This window comes from Telmatherina bonti (assembly GCF_933228915.1).
Source record: "Telmatherina bonti genome assembly, chromosome: 21".
NCBI lineage: Eukaryota > Metazoa > Chordata > Actinopteri > Atheriniformes > Telmatherinidae > Telmatherina > Telmatherina bonti.
Window position 1 is genome coordinate 12,818,590 of NC_136630.1, and position 19,258 is coordinate 12,837,847.

Genomic DNA, 19,258 nt, shown 5'->3' on the forward strand with positions numbered 1-19,258 from the left:
ATACTCCACGTGTATGCGACTTAGCCAACACCTGCATATTTACAGCTGTTAGCATCTGTTGCAAGTGCCCTGGTTTGAAGGTTTCATTCTGGAGAAGCAGCCAGATGGTGGACAAGAGGATTATGACAGTAAGCCTTTGTCATCTGCCGCTACACACCGACTGTTTATGGGGATATGGGCTACAGGGTGCATCCCGCTCAGTCTGGTCTGAAATGCTAAGAGTGTGGATAAAAAATATTAGAACATATAAGTAGTTATCTATCAGATTAAGTTGTGGCAGCAGTGGGGGGTTAAGAACTAAAGCTTACACTGTGGCTCAAACAATTAGTATTAATCAGTGTTCGACTTACTCTGAACGTTGGTGGTTTTGCAGAGGACATAAGTTAATTGTTAAATTATTTAAGAATTTAAAACCTGAAAACTTATTAGTGAGATATTTCCAACACTCCTTAAAAAAGAAAAGAAATCCTTTCCAAACTGAAAAGGCAACAATTACCAGCAAAAAAAGGGGGACTGTAATTTTCTGTTGTGTTCAACAGAGAAGTGTTCTCTGTGGATCAATAGCAGTTTGATGGATTATAAATAACTTCAAAAGAACTATAGATATGTGGACAATAACTTCACTTTTGTACAGCGACATTTCAGAACGAGTGTGAGGTTGACATTAGCTACTTTAACCTGTGCCTACTTGTCCTCTAGACAGACATTTAAAACTATTTTATGATCAAGTATTTTGAAGAACGTTACTATTCCAAAAAAGTAACTTCATACATCAGAGAAAGCCTTATCAGTGTCTCCAAGGACCCGTTAATGCCAAAGTGAAAACGGTTCAAAGGCGGATGTGTCTTTTCATTTAGTTATAAGCCTACTACCTTGTTTCCTCCATCTTGATGTCATGAGGAGCAGGATGGTTCCAAATGGCAAAAGACAAAGTAGAACTCTAAAACTGAGGAATCTTAAAATAATTCAAATCTCCTCACTTTTAAAACTTACGTGTTTTTGAAAACTGAAGTTTTTTTTTTTGTTTGTTTTTTCTAAATGAGGATTGTTGCACAATAGATATATCAACTCAATGCTTTGTTTAAAGATCACAGTTTAAAATGAGGCAAAATAAATAAATAACTAAAAAAAACATCTCAGAAAAACAAAATTTTCACATGTTTATCAATTTTATTGATTAATTCAATTACTGAAATTATGACATTTTCTCCAGAAAAAAAAGGACTGATATTATTATAGATGTAATATAAATGAATTCCCAAGCCTAATTTGTTCTATTAATGCAGGACAATGTGGTTGACATATGTGGCATTTCTGTTGTATCTTTCTAAACTGTAATCTTTGAATGAAAATAAATAGAAAAAAAAAGAGAGATTTTACAAAGAACATCTGAGCAGGCAACATTCCTCTGACAGATTAACATGTGTGACCCCTGAATAAACAATACAATTCCAAAATACAGCGAGAGTTCAGTCTCAGTCTTATCAATATACATTACCAGTCAAGAGTTGGGATACATCCACCCATTAACTTTGAATAAGTATGTGTGGCCAAACTTTTAACTAATATTGTACATCAATTCCTCTTCTTTAGATGCACTGGAAACATGCATCTCAGGGTGCGATCCTTATCTTCACGTACTTACAGAGCATTTCTGTTCATCTACCAGCTACATAAGACTTGTCTCTAAAAGATAACAGCTGATGTATGCCGACAGGAACAAAGTGGAATTTTTTTTCAGCTCTGTGAAGCAAAGAACTGCAGCAAAAGTTTTTCTCATGTTTACTTCCGTCTCCCACCACCGCCATTAGCCAGAATCATCACCAGCCTCATGAAAATGTTCAGTGTGTCCATGTAAATCCCCATACACCTGTAGGATTAATGTACACATTAGAATCTCTCAGAGTACACCACCAACAGCACACTACATAAAAAAACTGAAACCCCTGAGTTACTTACGCATTAATAGGGTCATATTTTTGCACTCCATAGAGAGGGTGTGTCTCAGCCCTCTTGATAACCTTCTGTGTATCATACAGGAGGAACATACTGAACAGGACCAGGCCTCCATAGACAGCAACAGAGTACAGACCTGCTCCAAAAGCTGAAGTGGGTGGTAGGAACATCGACCCTGAAGGGAAGAAAATACCTTCTGTGAGTTTCTAGTACAGATTATATGTGCAACTTCTCTCCCCCCCCCAACACAGTTATGCTTTCAATGTTTACATTCAATATTTATACAACCATGTGCTCTTATGGTAAAGAATAACAATTGTGTCAAGAGTGCCAGATTTCTGCCTAAAAACAAAATCTTAAAATTTGTTGAACCTCATATTAGAAATGTAACCACAACCCCTAATGCTTGTGTCAAAGTGTGGAGACAAACCTGCTGTATTGATATTAGGTGTGGGAAAATCGAATAAAAAAATTAAAATCTGGATTTTTTGCTTCACAATTTTAAAATAGATTTTTTTGTTAAAAACTGATTTTTTTTTCATATAAATAAGAATAATCCATAATGAAATTTTCTATCATTTTTATTGTTTTTATTGATCTTTTTAGCAGCAGGATGATGATCTGTCTACTGTGTGGTTGTTTCCTAAGTGAAATCAAGAAAAATGACAAACAAAAAAATCTTGTACATTTTTTGTTTTTAGTCTACAAAAACCAGCAATATCAAAGAATCATGAGAATTTGCAATTTAAATCGAATCGGCACCCCAAAAAAATCGGAATTGAATCGGGATAAAAGCATATCGTCACAGCCCGAATTGATATAGTTAAAAATACGGTGTTGTTACAATCGGAGTCTGCACGAAAAGAAGAGGAGCCTCCATTGCAATCAATTTTAAGTTATTTAATTTATTGCAACACAAAAATATTTGGGATCACTTGAATTTCTATTGCAATCTTTTGTCTGGACACCTACAACCTCATACTGTTCATAATTATCTATATTACAGAGAAAAGGTTTATGAACTGAAAATAAACTGTACTAACCAAGAGAGGAGGCAAACACCACTCCAAAGCCGACAGCCAGCGGTCCTCCCATGTTGAGGAACTTCTCACTTGGAGCACACATGGCAACAGTAGAAAGACCTCCCACAATGCCTGCTGTGTACCAGGCAGCCCTGATCATCAGAGGTCCTCCAAGGAGAGTTAAGGGAGCAATGACGGCACCCATCACACCTGAGCAAAGCAAAAAGATGACTGAGTATCAATTTCAAAACAAAGGGCAACAAAACAGGCAGCAGGAATAAGTCTTGAGTGTAAAAGTACAATAGACAACACCTTTATGTTACTGCCCTCTAGTGTTCAACTACAGCAACTACATAGTGTGTTTGTGGGGGTAATGTCATGTAGAAAAACAGGGCTCTTAAAAGCATCAAAATAGTACAAACCTGCATGAAGCATCCAGGCAAGGTGTTTGGGCATTGGGCTGTGTTCATACGAAATGGACCGAACCAGCATCCCTGCACCAATCATTGCTGCAAAAGTTGCTCCAATTGCCTGGATGGGACAAAATACTCACATTAATAACCAATCAAAACATCCATTTAAAAATGTGAAAGTGCAAAACTCCTTAACAAGATAAGTGGTTTACAAGCTTTCATTTTCATTAAAAGTAGTTGCACTAAACCAGAGTCAAGCTCACCAGCCAGGATCCTCTCATCATTAGACCCAAAAGTGCTGGGGTCCTGCTCACAGCTACAGCCGAAAGAGCTGTCAGTCCAACACTGCCTGCAAAGTACATGTAAGTGGAGTGGATCCTGTCTTTGACATACTGAGGCCAGATCCTGTGCAGAGAGAAAAAGAAGGCCTTAGATAGCAGAAAATGTGTTTTGAACTGATTCAGATGTACTTTATTTAAGAACACTACATGCAAAGACTCACAAAATGTAACTCACATTGCTTTCTCAATTGCACCGATTTCATTGGACATGCCAAGTCCATAGTAGCACAGAGCTCCAAGACCAACTGCTGCACCTCCAGCCAGGATCATTCTCCCCATGCTGTCAACTATCCATAAAACAAAAGCAGTTTCAGCTATTTTTATTTTTCCTTTACACTACATCACAGGTTTATTTTCTTTTTATTAAAAAGTCTAAAAGACTAAAATAACTTCCAGTATTGGCAGTGATAAGTGCAAATGAAGCTAATCATCAGATCATTATATTTCTTCTCATTATGTCCTATTAGCAAAAGTAGATAGAAAATAATAATAGTGTAACAGAATGGAAGATGCAACAAGCAAAAAAGAAAATAATTAACAAGACAAGCAAAATGTATCACAGCATTTACTTTTGATGGCCGTATCTGTTGCGGGCTCAAAAGCTGCTTCTTTAAGCTGATCTCTGGTGGTCTTCACACGGCGGAATCCAAATCTGGCCTTAGAGGCATACCCCTAGTGAATGAAGAAGACACAACTTCACACATCAAGCTGTAAATTTTAATAAAGAGATTGCAATGGATGTTTAGATGCTGTAAACTGCTAGATCTATAGAATATGGACACAAGCATTTAACTCAATCTAACATTTTATATTTTTTAATATTTAGGTGGAGCAACTTTAAAAAGGGACCTACCCTAAGACCCTAAAAGATTGGACATAGACAAGACTACATGAAGCCATAAAAGCTACAGATTAAACTATCAAGTGCTGCCATGTTTTTCATACAAGCCCAATGCCAGTGTAGTTGGGGTGTTGTGTAAAACCTACATCCAATTAGGCACATGCATGCTGAGGCTAAATGCGTCTTGTTAGTTTGTCCTTTGGTATTCCTTTATCCAACTTCTAATCACAATGTTCATCTCTAAAGGTAGAAAAATGCCCAAACTTAAAACTAAGTTTATCTGTTTATAAAAGTGTACATGTTCCCAAAACTAACTCATTACTGGCTCAAGCTCATCTCCACATTCTCGACTTTACCTTACGTCAGCATCACAGTTGTGATCCTTAAAGGCAAGAGTTCCTGAATTCTTCAGATGTTACAGATATACATTAGACATGGCAGCATATGATAATCAGTCCTGTACAAATGCACCCACGGTTATTGTTGAACACTATAACTATAAAGTTCTTTTAACATAAAAAAAATGTTTTGTCTGCATTGTTATGACTTCAGTTTGATTTTATTTATCTTTAGTTTTTTGTTTTAATGAATACTATAACTGCCTGTTTATAAAACATGTATAAATAATAAATAATAAAGCCAGCTGGGATAGGCTCCAGATCAGGACAGGTAAAGACCCCACATCACAATCTTAGGGTTGTGCTGCAGGATCCCAACCATCCATTCAAGGGCAAATCCCATGACAATGACCCTGCAAACTGAGCAGTCATAGCCCTTCCATGAAGGATACTCAAGAGGAACACACTGGATTTATTTCACAATAAAACCAAATAAAAGCAAAATAAAGGAAGTATGGAAGCAAGAAAGTAAGCAAGCAGAAAGAATCAAATAAAGAAAGAAAGAAAACACACAACATGGAGAAAATTAAAAGAAAAAGGCATCACATTACCTGCTGAGACCTGAGCAAGGGTGGACAGGATTTCAGGGTGGGTGCTCTCAGTGCTGAGGAGCCCTGTGACAACACAGGACGGAGCCCAGCAAGCGGCAGACTCCTCAGACATGTCAGCCTCGCCACTAACATGATCACAGTGTATTCCTAACCTGTATCAGTCTGAAATATAAACCAAAAATCAGTAACAGAACCAGGAAGAATCTTCTGTAATGAAATACTATGTGGTCAATCCATAACACACATCCACCTGGTTTCCTCTCAAATTTATAATTAAATAGAGAGAGAAACAAAACCACAAAATAGTTTTAAATTACTATAACAATAACTAAGTTATCAAACAAATGCTGTCTGAAGAACGGATACGTGTTTAACATGTCATGCTAGCTAACGCTGAGTTTAACGGCATCCGGACGTAAAACTGAAAACTACATTTCTAAGATCTGCCTGTGTTACACAATTCGTATGAAACTTAATCAACTATCAATAACATACGACCACCAACCTCAATACTTAAAGTCGTAAACAGTGCTTACAAGAGCAGTGCGAGCAGTTCACCTTTATAGAGACAAATGCGCAAGTTTCTGACGCAATTATTTTGCAACCTGCGTAAACCTTCCTGAAAATTCGCTGAAGTACGTCATCGTTAGGCGACGGGGAGGATGGGAAATGTAGTTCAAATTGTGTGGAAGTTTTATAATGCTGACAAAGAGGATGCTTGTGAAACTATATCAAGACCAAAATATTAAAAAAGATAAATACCTAATGCGATCTGCTTTAATATTTTTCTTCTGTATCACATCACATCACATCACATCATATCATATCATATCATATCATATCATATCATATCATATCATATCATATCATATGAATATGAAAAACACTTTATTAATCCCCAAAGGGAAATTCAATATTGTAGTAGATAATTAATTTGAGGAGGTCTTGTTCCGGAGGCTGATGGCTGCTGGCAGGAATGATCTTCTGTATCTTTCAGTTTTACATCGGACCTGAAGAAGCCTCTCGCTGAACACACTTTGTTGTTTCTTCACTGTGTTGTGGAGAGGGTGTGAAGAATCCTCCATCATCTTCATCAGCTTGTGCAGCATTCTTCTTTGGACAATCAGCTCCAGCGGCTCCAGAGTTACTCCAAGCACAGAATCAGCTGTCTTGATCAGTTTGTTAATTCTCTTCAAGTGTCATATTCATATATTATATTATATTATATTATATTATATTATATTATATTATATTATATTATATTATATTATATTATATTATATTATATTATATTATATTATATTATATTATATTGTTCAAGCTATATAGAGTTGCATAAAATTAATACATCTCCCTCTTGTCGATGTTCTGCAGATTGCGCTTTTGTCCACTAGGTGACGCGCTTGCTCTTTTATCAAGACTAAATGAAACTTAAAACTTAAAAATGCTCTAATACAGACTCAAGATTAAAAAGCTGTAGATCAGTATTCCTACATTTGCCCAAACACTTTTTTTTTTCTTTTTTACTATTTTCCTTACTTTTCTTGACTTCGTCTGTAAAGTTTACTTTGTGAACAGTTAAACAGAGGGTCTCTGTAAGGTTGTGGCATCACGCCCGCTACCACCGCTCCTCTGGACTAAATTTCCCCGTGATGATTTTCAGTGGGCTGCAACCTTTGGACAAACTTGTCATTCAGTTCAGCGAGCAGCTTGACCTGCAACCTACCGTACTCAACATGATTCCATCTGCCCCACATGTTTTATTCGCTGAAACTATTGCAACTACTTCTTTCAGACTGGACTGTTTTCTGTCACACAACTGAGATACTTTTGGGGAAGTAATGGAATTCATTTCACCCTGGAGTCGCACTTTGAGGAGAAGCTGAACAAGTGGATGGAAAGCCCAGCGCCTTCAGACATCTTCATAATGGTTGGTATGGAAGTTCGTTTTTAAATGATAGTTTAAAACAGCCGAAAACTGCTGCTGGACTATCATCACGTTAAAACTTTAATGTCACCATAAATAAGACACATGTGACTTTTCTCTTTTTTGGCATCAATTTGTCCTCGTGACCTAATATAGCACAAGAACTCCAGAGACTTATCCACTTCTTTTATTTGTCTAATTTTTCCACACATTTTTGATTCAGGCCAACTTCTTTTTACTATTTCTCCTTCTTCATTTTGAAGAAGAGCTGCACATCTGTTATAAGGTTTCTGTATTATTTCTCAAGATAACCCTCAATTATTTTAGGGCCCATGATTTTCCAAGTAGCCTATATCTCTCTTTTTTTCAAGCTAAAGAAAGAGGTATATTGCCTAATTATTTGAATTTTGTATTAATAAGGAACTCTTTGCAAATTATGTCATTGGGTTGTCTTGAACTCTCACTGAAAAGACTTTTTTTTCCCCCCTACAGAAATCTTGCCACTATTCTGTCATAGTTCCAGATTTCTGGTCAAATTCTCGAGGTGGTTGACCACAGCTAGAGCATATGCATTTTTCTTTCAAATTTAGTTTTTTTTTTTTTGTTTGTTTGTTTGTTCTTTTTTTTTTTTTTTTTTTTTTTTTTTGCATAGCAAACAACAACTACTAATTATTGTAGGGTGTGTACTTCCAACAATAAATATGTAGGGTGTATGTTTCCTTCACCAGTATTATGTTCTGGTGAGTGAGTGGCACATTAACTGAAATCCACCTGGATGAGGCAAAAAAGCAAGTGATAGTAGCCACCAGCCAGTTGTGTTCAGGCTGATTCCCACCTGTCCTGGGAAGGCTGTTTCTCCAGCACAGGGTCTTCAACATGTTCATGCTGTTCTTCAAAAAAATCAAAATACTGTTGTGGCTCTAAATTATGTTTATTCAATGTTAAAAATAGTTCTTTTATTTATAAACGTTGCAGACCCCAGCCCTAGTGCGAGCAGACGGTAGCCCTTTACCCATTATTCATTGAGTGTGCTAATGACTGAAAGCAGTGAACTGTCCTGAATGCCACCACCCACCCACCCATTTAGTTGGGGAAGTTCCAGCCAACATCTCTCCACATCCTGTACAACCCTCCCCCTTTGTGCTGAGCAGTGATGTGGGCAGTTTTAAGTCCACAAGGCAGCTAAGAGAGCAAACAATAATGTGTGTTAAACATCTATGCATTGGACACCCAGAAGTATTAGTTGTATCAATGTAGAAGTAATGACTTTTTCAAATGTTCAGAAACATGGAGTTACCTATAAGTCCCATTTACATGGTGGTGCTAAGACAGTGAAACATCACAGTTTTGTTACATTTTAGCCTCCTGCTTACATGGAAACAAAACTTTGGGTGGACAAAACAGCAAAAGTTTGACAACTGACTCAAGTGAAATTTTCTCACTATATACTAAGTCGAACTCAGTCCATGTAGACATGAACTGGAACCTTCGGCGACCATGATGTCTGTCACGTAATCTGAGATTTGCCCACTTGGGCTATTTACGTTCATTAGAAAAATCAACAAAAACATCAAAATTGGACTTCTGTGTTCTGTTTTTGCTGCAAAATCTTTTTTTTTTTTTTTTTTTTTGTTTCTTAAAGCAATATCTACTTTTTTGTGAAATATTTCTGCCGTCAGTGAAGAAAGATGCATCAAATACATGTTCTAGACAGCCAATACACCTCTATACAAGTTCTTTTTATGTGTTTGGGTCTGATCAGGGTGTCAAACTCCTGTCCTCGAGGGCCGGTACCTGGCAGGTCCTTCTTCTGCACCAATACACCCGATTCAAATGAAATGGATCCAACAGCTTCTTGTCAACCTAGTCGTTCATTTCGGTCGGGTGTGATGGAGAATGGAGACAACAAAAACTTGCAGGTTACCGGCCCTCGAGGACTAGAGTTTGACACTTGTGATGCACATGCGGATTGTGTCGTTGCAAAATTTCATCGCCTTGTACAAATCAAATCAAATCAAATTTTATATCTTGAGCACTTATCATGCCACGGGCAACACAAAGTGATTTACAAGATAAAATCAAGTCACAAGAATTAAAACAAACAGTAGATACCAAGACATTTAAAAACAATAAACACATTCATATACACACACACAAGGACAAAAAGCAAACACCCCCCCACACACACCCCCACCCCCACATTCCCCGAAATACATCATTCCCTGAATACTGTCTCTTTAACCGAAGGCAGGTTAATAAAACAAATAAAACATTAATTAAGTGATAAAAATTCTGACTTGGTGCTGATGTGAAGAAACGATACAGGTCTGTATAGAGGTAGTTTTCACCCCCCTATTCAGTGAATGCATTTTTTAAATATGCAAAGCAAAAAAAGTGGTGTTTTTGTATAGAAACATCAATTAAACAGGCATTCTGATGTGGATCTATGAAGTTTCTGCCTTTAATTGTTGACATGAAAGCCTCAGTGGCTGGCTAGTTGTTTTGGTCGCGGCTATACGAGCATGTTGTGACATTTTTTATATAGGGATCATGTCTGTGTCTTTAACATGCACAGAAAGTTGGCAGTGCTTGTCTGGTCTGTTGACAACAAAGTTTCTTTTGTTAGTTATTGTGGTTTTAAACACGAGTTCTTCACTATGTACAGTTTTTAATAGGAAAAATTAGATGCGTCTCCAAATGCATCAATAGCCATTTTATTGCATCCTTATAGTTCTTAATGCATCAGGGATGCAAGATGAGTACCTAGCAACATGACTTCAGACTGCAATGCAAAGGGCATTGTGGGTTCAATACATGGCGCTGTGGGTAACCACAGCCAAAACAAATGCACTTGTTGGATGACAGGTGGCTGTGGCTGGAGAAATGTCTTGTGGTCAGACATGGAAGAATGCAGTAAAAGTTGAGACAGAAATTTAGACAACCCCAGACTGCTAGGATATCGATAGATGCACCTCCATAATTTGCTCTAATGTGGTGGAAACAGTCATCTTGCATTAACCAATAGGTGAGCAGGTTTTGTTTATTATTATTAACGGCTAATATGAGAACCCATGTTACACATTTCTACTCGGAAAGTAGTTGTCAAGTTTTCACACAGGCAAAAAGGTTTCATCAAGATGAATGCATGATATTTTATAATAACATCACAGCCATAAAAATCATAATCTAAGTAAATCAAGTTGTTATGTGTCTAAAGAGTCCCAGTTGACATTTTTTATCAATGTATTTTCATTTGTTTTTAAACAGTGTTAGTTTGTTTCTAGACCAGTTCAAATGGTGCAGCACTTTAAGTTGAACCACTGCATGTCTAAGTGAGATCGAAGAAGCATGGATGTTCTGTATGACCTCTTGCCAATCTGAGACTGATATAGTTTTGTTTAAGTCAATTTCCCATTTCTGTTTGAGTTGTTCCAGATGGGTCTTATAGTAAAGGTTAAAAAGGTTATAGATCTCACTTAAGGTCTTCTTGGAGCCCATCTGGCTGTGCAGCATTTCATCCAACAGTGAATGGGAGGGATGGCTGTTGGTATTTAACCGAACCTCCCACATGTACACCAATCAACAATCAATGTGAGGAACTGAAAGATGACATAAACCCAGTTCATGCTGGACCAGGGGGTCCGGCTTGGGATGAGATGGTTTGATGCTCATCCTGATCTCTGTTCCATTTCCACAGCCAACCGAACCTTTTACTTGCTTGATGGGGGTTAAGTTAAACAAATGTGTCAGGTATGCATTAATATGATGTCATAGAAACGGGAAACCTTCCTTGAAAAATGAAGAAGAACAAAACACAGAAACAAAGGATGAGAGTGGCAGGCATCCAGAGTTTATGTTTTTCTTGGCATGTAGCTTTATACAAAAATCCACTTAATATCATAAACATGGGGTTTTTCCCTCTTATTTGTAAATGTTGAATAATTCTCTGAGGATAAATACTATTTCCTAAAATGTAGATCTCTTCTTTTAAATGTTTCATGGATCACTTGTATGTGGAACAGTAATTGCAGTTATATTCAAAAAATTCCTTATAACTTTCTCAACAAAGACAGATGATTTAACACTCCTTACCTTGTTTTCCCTTGTGAAATGTAAAGATGCTGGAGCTAAAGGTTAATTTGCAATATGCAAATATTTATGTTCAGCCAGTCAAATCAGTTTTGTCAAATCTAATTTTAAAAACGGTTAGTAGGCTTAACTATAATTGTTAAATAATTCTCGTGGAATGAAATGCCAGAGACATACCAAATTTCTTATCATGAGTTGAAATAATCAATAATTACCGCAATTTTAAAAAGAGCTTTGGTCTCTTATTAAGGGAAATGTAATTAGGAACATGTATTTTATTTTTAGACAGACTTAAACCACCAATTATTTGTTGGACAATGATAACAGGATCACATAGCACATATAGCTTTCATCGTGGTGTACATTTTATATACAGTCTCATGCAAAATGGGCTCTGGTGGCTGGTATTTAATTTGTAATTCACATAAGATTTACATTAAATAAGAAGCAGCTATTAAAAGCATTTGTAACCAGATGATAAATGGTGCAGTGGCGGTTTTGTTCTGAGCAGATGATCAAACGTGTCATATGCCTCAGTGGTTTGTGAATATTCACAAATGTCAACTCATGTGGGCTTTCTTTTTTTCTCTACACAGCAGATGCAATAAGCTGGGATAATTGGTATACATCTAATTTACTATATTAGTGACAAAACATCAGACTACTTGTTTTTTTTCAGTAGTTGTTGCTGTGACACACACACACACACACACACACATATATATATATATATATATATATATATATATATATATATATATATATATATATATATATATATATATATATATATATATATATATATATATATATATATATATATATATATATATATATATATATATATATATATATATATATATATATATATATATACACTACTCACAAAAAGTTAGGGATGTTTGGCTTTCAGGTGAAATTTATGGAAAATGCAATATGTTCATGCTACAGTGATATAATATCATAAAAGTAAGACATTTAAGTAGAAGGATGCACTACTGATTTCCTCATCTCAAAAAATTCATTCAACACAAAAGGTAACAACAATGGTAGTTACACCACAACAAAAAATTTGAACGTCTCAATATCTCGTCATGTGCCCTTGAGCATCAATTACAGCTTGACAACGACGTCTCATGCTGTTCACAAGGCAACTTATTGCCTGCTGAGGCATGGCATCCCACTCTTCTTGAAGGGCAGCCCTCAGGTCATTGAGGTTCTGGGGTGCAGGGTTTCGAGCCTCTACACGACGGCTCAGCTGATCCCACAGGTTTTCAATGGGATTCAGGTCTGGAGAGAGTGCAGGCCATTCCATTTGAGGTACACCAGTCTCCAACAGCCGTTCCCTGATGATGCGGCCTCGATGAGCAGGAGCATTGTCGTCCATGAAGATGAAATTAGGCCTGTGCTGTTCATGTAGGGGCACAATCACTGGATTAATGATGTTATTCAGGTAGTATGGGCTTGTCACTGTACCATTCACAAAGTGTAGGGCAGTTCTGTACCAAGTGGACACCCCTGCCCACACTGTAACACCGCCACCACCAAAAGCTCGCCTGGTGACAACAGTGGCTGATGCATAGCGCTCTCCCTGACGTCTCCAACATCGTTGCCGGCCATCTTTTCTGCTCAGTGTGAATCGACTTTCATCAGAGAACAGCACTGAGGCCCACTGGTTCCTCGTCCAGCGTAAATGCTCCCTGGCCCATGCAAGACGATGATGCCTGTGCCTGGTGGTGTGGTCAGGTACCCGTGCAGGTCGTCTAGCACGCAGACCACGCTGATGGAAACGGTTTCGAATGGTCTGACATGACACTTGGGTGCCTCTCACCTCTCTTAAACGTGCCTGGAGTTGAGTGGCATTCATCATCCGGTTTCTCAGGGCAGTGTTCACAATGTAGCGGTCATCAGCAGCATGTGTCCAAAGGACGTCCACTTCTAGGCCTTTCTGTGACTCTTCCAGTCTCTCGATATCTCTGTTGCAACCTGCTGATGACACTCTGTGACACTCCAAGCTCAGTGGCCACTTCTGTCTGAGAACGTCCTGTTTGAAGCATCGCAATGGCAAGGGACTGTTGTTCCATTGTTAGGTGTCGTCTTGGTCTCATGATGTCAAAATGTGAACAGCATGATGAGGACAACTGTTTAAACACCAGCTCTAATTGAACCAGGACATTTATTGGTCAATTCAAGGATCACACACCTGCCGTGATTTTTGCCATTAAGCTCCTTGTTAGAGAACAGCAACTTGTGCAAAATTTATTGAAACATTTAACAGTTGGACATGTGCATTTACAAGCTTAGAGAAGATCACATTAAGTTCACCTGTACAGGTTTGAATGCATTTTAGGCTTGTTGAGAAATTTCACCCAAAAGCTGAATATCCCTAACTTTTTGTGAATAGTGTATATATATATATATATATATATATATATATATATATATATATATATATATATATATATATATATATATATATATATGTATATATATATATATATATATATATATATATATATATATATGTATAAATATATGTATTTATATATGAAACGAGTGGAGAACTTTATAAAGGAGCACCACCCAAGTACCAGAACAGTACCTGTCATGTAAACACTGGTGAGAGAGGGTTTGTCAAACTGAAAACAAATTGTCAGTCTGTCGTTGAGAAAAGACAGTGAAAAGCAGGAAGAGCAAAAAAGATGAAGACAGTGGTAAGTAGCGCAGATAATGCTGAAGCAAATTTAGCACAGTTCAGCATAGTCTGTCCCTTTGTTGAGTATCTGGGTGTCATGAGGCTGAACATAAAACAGATAACTGAGGCAAGATCAAATTAAAGCTAAATGTCAAGTCAAGAATGCTGAGGAACGGAGTTCAGACGTGAGAATTTAGAAGTTTATAAATGGAGGGGACAGATGGACACGACACCAGTTGACTGGGGAGGACAGAGACAACAGATGTAAGAGACAAAGAAAAGGGAAAAGAACAGACAAAAGAAACAGCAGTTTAATACTAAAGTTCACAATCAGCTGAGAAATGTAGTTTTACAATAATGTGGTGTAAATCCTGTATGATGGACAATACACACTATGTGCTCTTCATGTTTAATCTACTCCTGACTACTAGTCACAAGTTTGGACACATTTACTCATTGGATTTATTTACAAATCTTGTATATATGATTAGAACTAAAGTCTTAGAGTGAACACACTGTCCCTTTTCATATCACACACTCACTGACACCTTCAAACATAGGCAAAGAAGAAGTCATTGCTGAAACAAATTACTTATATCTAACCATACGAATCTATACTTCTTCTTAATAAGTATAGATTGCCTTGCAAGATGGTTCTAAGTAACATATGTGTACTGTCTTGATTTTAAATAAACATTGGAAAATAATTTAGTTTGCTTTGTCTAGAGTCTGAAATCGTTGTCTATATTTTGATGTTTAGTGTTGTTATATTCAAAGATTTGGATAAAAGAGAAAACCAAAGATTATTTTTAACTCAGGTATGAAAACTATTTAATTAAATTAACAAACTATTAATAGCCCAGATAAAAAAAAGTAACCATTCATTTTCAGTAAATGATGGCTTAATACTGCCCTTTCATTTCTTTGCTCCCTTCATTTTAATACTCATAATCAGTTATTTGACAGCAAAAACTGCTTCAGTGTATGTGTGCATTGCTGTAACTTTGCATCAAATTAGTTATCAGTGTCAAGATACAACAACAGTTCTGAACAAATATATATATTTTTAAAATGATATTTGTATTTCAACTTTCCATGACAAAATGTAACTTTGCTTTGTGCAGACAGATATTTGACCAGTTCTTTAACTTGTAGCTTCCACATTCTTAGTCACTGACAGTGTGACGTGTGAGTGACCTAGCAGTTTATGTTATGCCATCTCACCCCAAAGGGGGTTCAAAGTCATCCCCGTGTAAAGAGGCCTTTGTGGTTGTGGCATGCGGCAGGGTGGTGCAAGACTGAGTTGACTTTTCCTTCCAGTGAAAATACATCTCAGTACACAGGCTGGTCACCTTTTCATTACATGCCGTTCCACATCGACAGCACTCTACTAGAGCTGCAAACTTCCTGATCCTACTCAGAGAATTTCACAGGCAGTATCCAACCTTTCCCTGTGTTTAGGCTGTAGTCATTTCGTGCTCCAAACTGGCCTAGGACAGCGGTAGCAACAGGATGCGAGAACTGAGTCCAACCAGCTGAGCAGAAACACTCAGAGACATTAAGGTTCAGAGAATGGGCATGGGGTGTGGCATGCGGCTCCGCTGATTAACAGCAGCAGTCTTCTGATGCTTTGCAAATTGCGTCTGCGTGGATGGATGTCATCTCATTAACTCTAGCAGTGTTATTGACCCATTCACTGGCAGGCAAGGTAGGCAGGATTATGCTAAACTCTGAAGATTAGTCAGGGATCTGAGTCAAGCTGCCATTATCTTCAAAGTGAACTAATATTAATCTTCAAGAATGTGCAAGATATTCACAAATAGGTGCCATTAAATCCGCCCTTATCCTCATTTGAGTACCCTCTGCCTGCCCTCTACAGACTTGTGGCTCAAGGTGCAACAATGTATGGCTCTGTTACAAACAAGCTTTCCCCTTCAATTTCACCAGCGTCGACAATACTTGTCAGCTTGCAGAAATGCATCACTCTCACTCTGAGAAGTTGCCCAAACCAGCGAGGACTGTGTTTAAGAGTGCCTCCCCCCCTCCAAGCAGCTGGCAGTTTGGACATCAGGCTGCTCCACCACCTACATCTCTGGGGGGGTAGAGAGTATCATTCTGAGTCAGGCTATTTGTGACTTTTTTGGCAGGCAGTCTTGCAGCTGTGGGATTACAGTTTAATTGGTAAGATTGCGCTTGATTGCAGCCTGTCACTCATAATTCACCACGCTCTTGTGGTTGTTTTTGTGCTTATTTTTTTAAAGGGACTTCCACACAGACTAACTCATAAATACAGTGTCTCTAAGAGCCCCAGCCCTCAGTCTAGCATGGTGGGTGGGCATGTTCCTGAAATGCACTGGCGCACTTAAAGATAACAAGGAACCTCCCAAGAGGAAAGAAAATGAGAAAAGACATCTAAAAAATGTTTCATTTATTTCTTCTGGACAAAAGATGTATGTTAAAAAAAAAGGAATCGATAGCTTGTTTTTCTACTTCCTCATTTTTGTCTCCAAAAAGAGAAAGATGCTGAAAGGCTCAGGACAGTTTTGTTTCACTTTGTTTCACTGTCTTCTGATATCTAAAAGAGAAAAGGAGTAACATTTTCCTCTGGGTCCTTGTGCCACGGTCTGGCTTCTGAAGTACTACACTGACTTGTTATTTCATTCCTGTCTTCTTATTTAGGATATATTTTTTCTTAAGTAAATGCTCTTTTATAGAAAAGATAAAGTGTTTTAATCTCCTATCTATTTGGAGAACTATGGATCTTGAAAAGGGGAAGAGGTTTTGTGCAACCAGCTATGTATTACAGTGTATTTTCTTTTATCAACTGGAAAAATATGGTCAACTTCCCCTTTTTGTTAGATAACATTTCAAGAAGTAGTGTAACACACAGTACCGAGACATACTAGTAGTCTCAGATAACATACAATTTTTTAAAATGCATAACTGACACGTTGATGTTCATTTCATTTGATAGGATGAAAGATTGCCTTCATCAAAGAATACAAATTGCTGAAAAAACTTCCTAAAAGGCAGCTGGAGCCCCGGAGGATTGGCAGAAACTACCCAGAAGCAGTCTACAGCAGCATATCCAAGCACAGCAACATCCAAGAATGAGGATCAAGTACACAATATTCATTGTCTTCTTTGTGGCACTTGTTATCATTGAGAAAGAAAACAAGATTATATCAAGGTAAGCCAGTTTCAGTTCTCGCAGTTTATTTTTCATCACTATAGAATTCAATGAGCAACACAGATGCACTGTGAATGTCAGGTTAAACAACCACCCTGTGGATTTGTTAGATTTCAAACATAATGCAACACTTGTTCTTATATTTCTAGGGTGTCAGATAAGATAACTTTAAAGCAAACTCCCCGGACCCCTCTACATCCGAGTGGTTTCGCCCACTTACTGCTGAAGCACAGTGCCTCCTTCCCCTCACTAAGCAAGGACTTCATGCTGATGAAGCGTCGCCTGGAGAACTACAGCGAACACCGGGAGGTGATGAAGAGGGGCAGGAAGCACATTCTCCTGCTAGCCACCACCAGGACAGGCTCCTCATTTGTAGGGGAGTTTTTCAACCAGCAAGGTGACAACATGTTTTACCTGTTTGAGCCACTGTGGCATGTGGAGAAGATGCTTACTTTGGAAACAGGAGGCACCAATGCTACAGCAGCAACTAAAGCATACCGGGATGTGCTCCAGCAGCTCTTCCTGTGCGACTTCTCACTCCTGGAAAGCTTCATTGACCCCCTACCAGTGGACCATATCACTCCTGCTCTCTTTCGCAGGGAGTCCAGCAGCTCTCTCTGTGAGGAGTCTGTCTGCAGCCCCGTCATCAAAGGGGTCTTTGAGCGCTATCACTGTAGGACCAGACGCTGTGGGCCCCTGAACCTGACCATGGCGTCTGAGTCTTGTCTCCAAAAAGCACACAGGGTCATCAAGTCTGTAAGGGTGCGTCAGCTGGAGAATCTCCGTCCACTAGCTGAGGACCCGAGGCTTGACATCAAATTCATACAGCTGGTTCGTGATCCTCGTGCTGTGCTAGCCTCACGAATGGTGGCATTTGCAGCCAAATATAAGAACTGGAAAGAGTGGGCTAATGGTGGAAACGTGCCCATTGACGACGATGAGGTGAGGAAGCTGAAGGGTAACTGCGACAACATCAGGCTCTCTGCCGAAGTCGGCCTGAGGCAACCAGGATGGCTGCACGGCCGTTACATGCTGGTGCGGTATGAGGACATTGCAAGGTTTCCAATGAGAAAAGCAACAGAGATGTACAAGTTCTCTGGAATCCCCTTCACTTCCCAAGTGAAAGCCTGGATTCTGCAAAACACCCAGGCTTCTAAAGAGACCAGTGGTGTTTACTCTACGCAGAAAAACTCCTCTGAACAAGTAGAAAAATGGAGGTTCAGTCTGCCATTTAAGATAGCCCAGGTTGTACAGAGGGTTTGTGGGCCAACACTGAAGCTCTTTGGGTATAAATTTGTGAGCAATGAGAAGATGTTAACAGACAAGTCTATTAGTCTGATTGAAGAAAAAGTGTTCAGCTTTTTATAGACTTTAACAAAGATAAACTCCAAATACAACTCCAGGAAAATTAAACTTTGAAAAAAAAAAACTGTCCTTTGCAGTGAATTATATTTATTGGGTTTATTTGTTCTTATAAGGAGCTATATATTTTCTGATAGTATACTATTTAATTTCTTTGTTTACCTTTTCTATTTAAAACAGCTAGATAAGGAAATAAAAAGCTATAAAAACAAGAGTTTTTGAGACATTTCAAATACTGAAATAGCATATTGAAAACAGGAGCATATTTACACACCAGACTTTTTTGTTTTTCAAGGCAAACTGTGCTGTTGGCTCAACTGCAAGCCAATTTTTACTTTCAGAAAGACCAAAGGGGATATCTATGGGTTTTGTGAGCAATAATAAAATGGCGGAACACTTTATTTTTTCTTGCGGTCTCCATAGTTGCAAAGTAAGCTGCTTATTTACCAAATAAACTAAAATGCATATTGCTT

The 19,258-nt window shown here is 38.2% G+C and overlaps 2 protein-coding genes across 4 annotated transcripts; one reads left to right on the forward strand and one right to left on the reverse strand.

Annotated features, from left to right (window-relative positions):
• Positions 1–1,150: 1,150 nt before the first annotated feature.
• ghitm (growth hormone inducible transmembrane protein) lies at positions 1,151–6,149 on the reverse strand. 3 transcript variants are annotated; one of them, XM_079261110.1, is made up of 9 exons: positions 6,059–6,149; positions 5,523–5,684; positions 4,302–4,404; positions 3,908–4,019; positions 3,655–3,796; positions 3,401–3,509; positions 3,000–3,188; positions 1,960–2,131; positions 1,151–1,870 (listed from the first exon to the last, which is right to left on the reverse strand). In XM_079261110.1, the coding sequence occupies exons 2-9, from the start codon at positions 5,652–5,654 to the stop codon at positions 1,783–1,785; spliced, it is 1,047 nt and encodes a 348-aa protein (XP_079117236.1). In that variant the 5' UTR covers positions 5,655–5,684; positions 6,059–6,149; the 3' UTR covers positions 1,151–1,782. The 3 variants fall into 3 exon arrangements, with proteins under 3 accessions (XP_079117236.1, XP_079117238.1, XP_079117237.1); XM_079261112.1 differs by having other exon boundaries at positions 6,081–6,127; XM_079261111.1 differs by having other exon boundaries at positions 6,028–6,098.
• Positions 6,150–17,304: 11,155 nt separating this feature from the next.
• Positions 17,305–18,791, forward strand: chst3b (carbohydrate (chondroitin 6) sulfotransferase 3b; the record flags this gene model as incomplete). The annotated part of the gene is made up of 2 exons (XM_079261346.1): positions 17,305–17,423; positions 17,573–18,791. The coding sequence occupies exons 1-2, from the start codon at positions 17,344–17,346 to the stop codon at positions 18,789–18,791; spliced, it is 1,299 nt and encodes a 432-aa protein (XP_079117472.1). The 5' UTR covers positions 17,305–17,343.
• Positions 18,792–19,258: the final 467 nt, after the last annotated feature.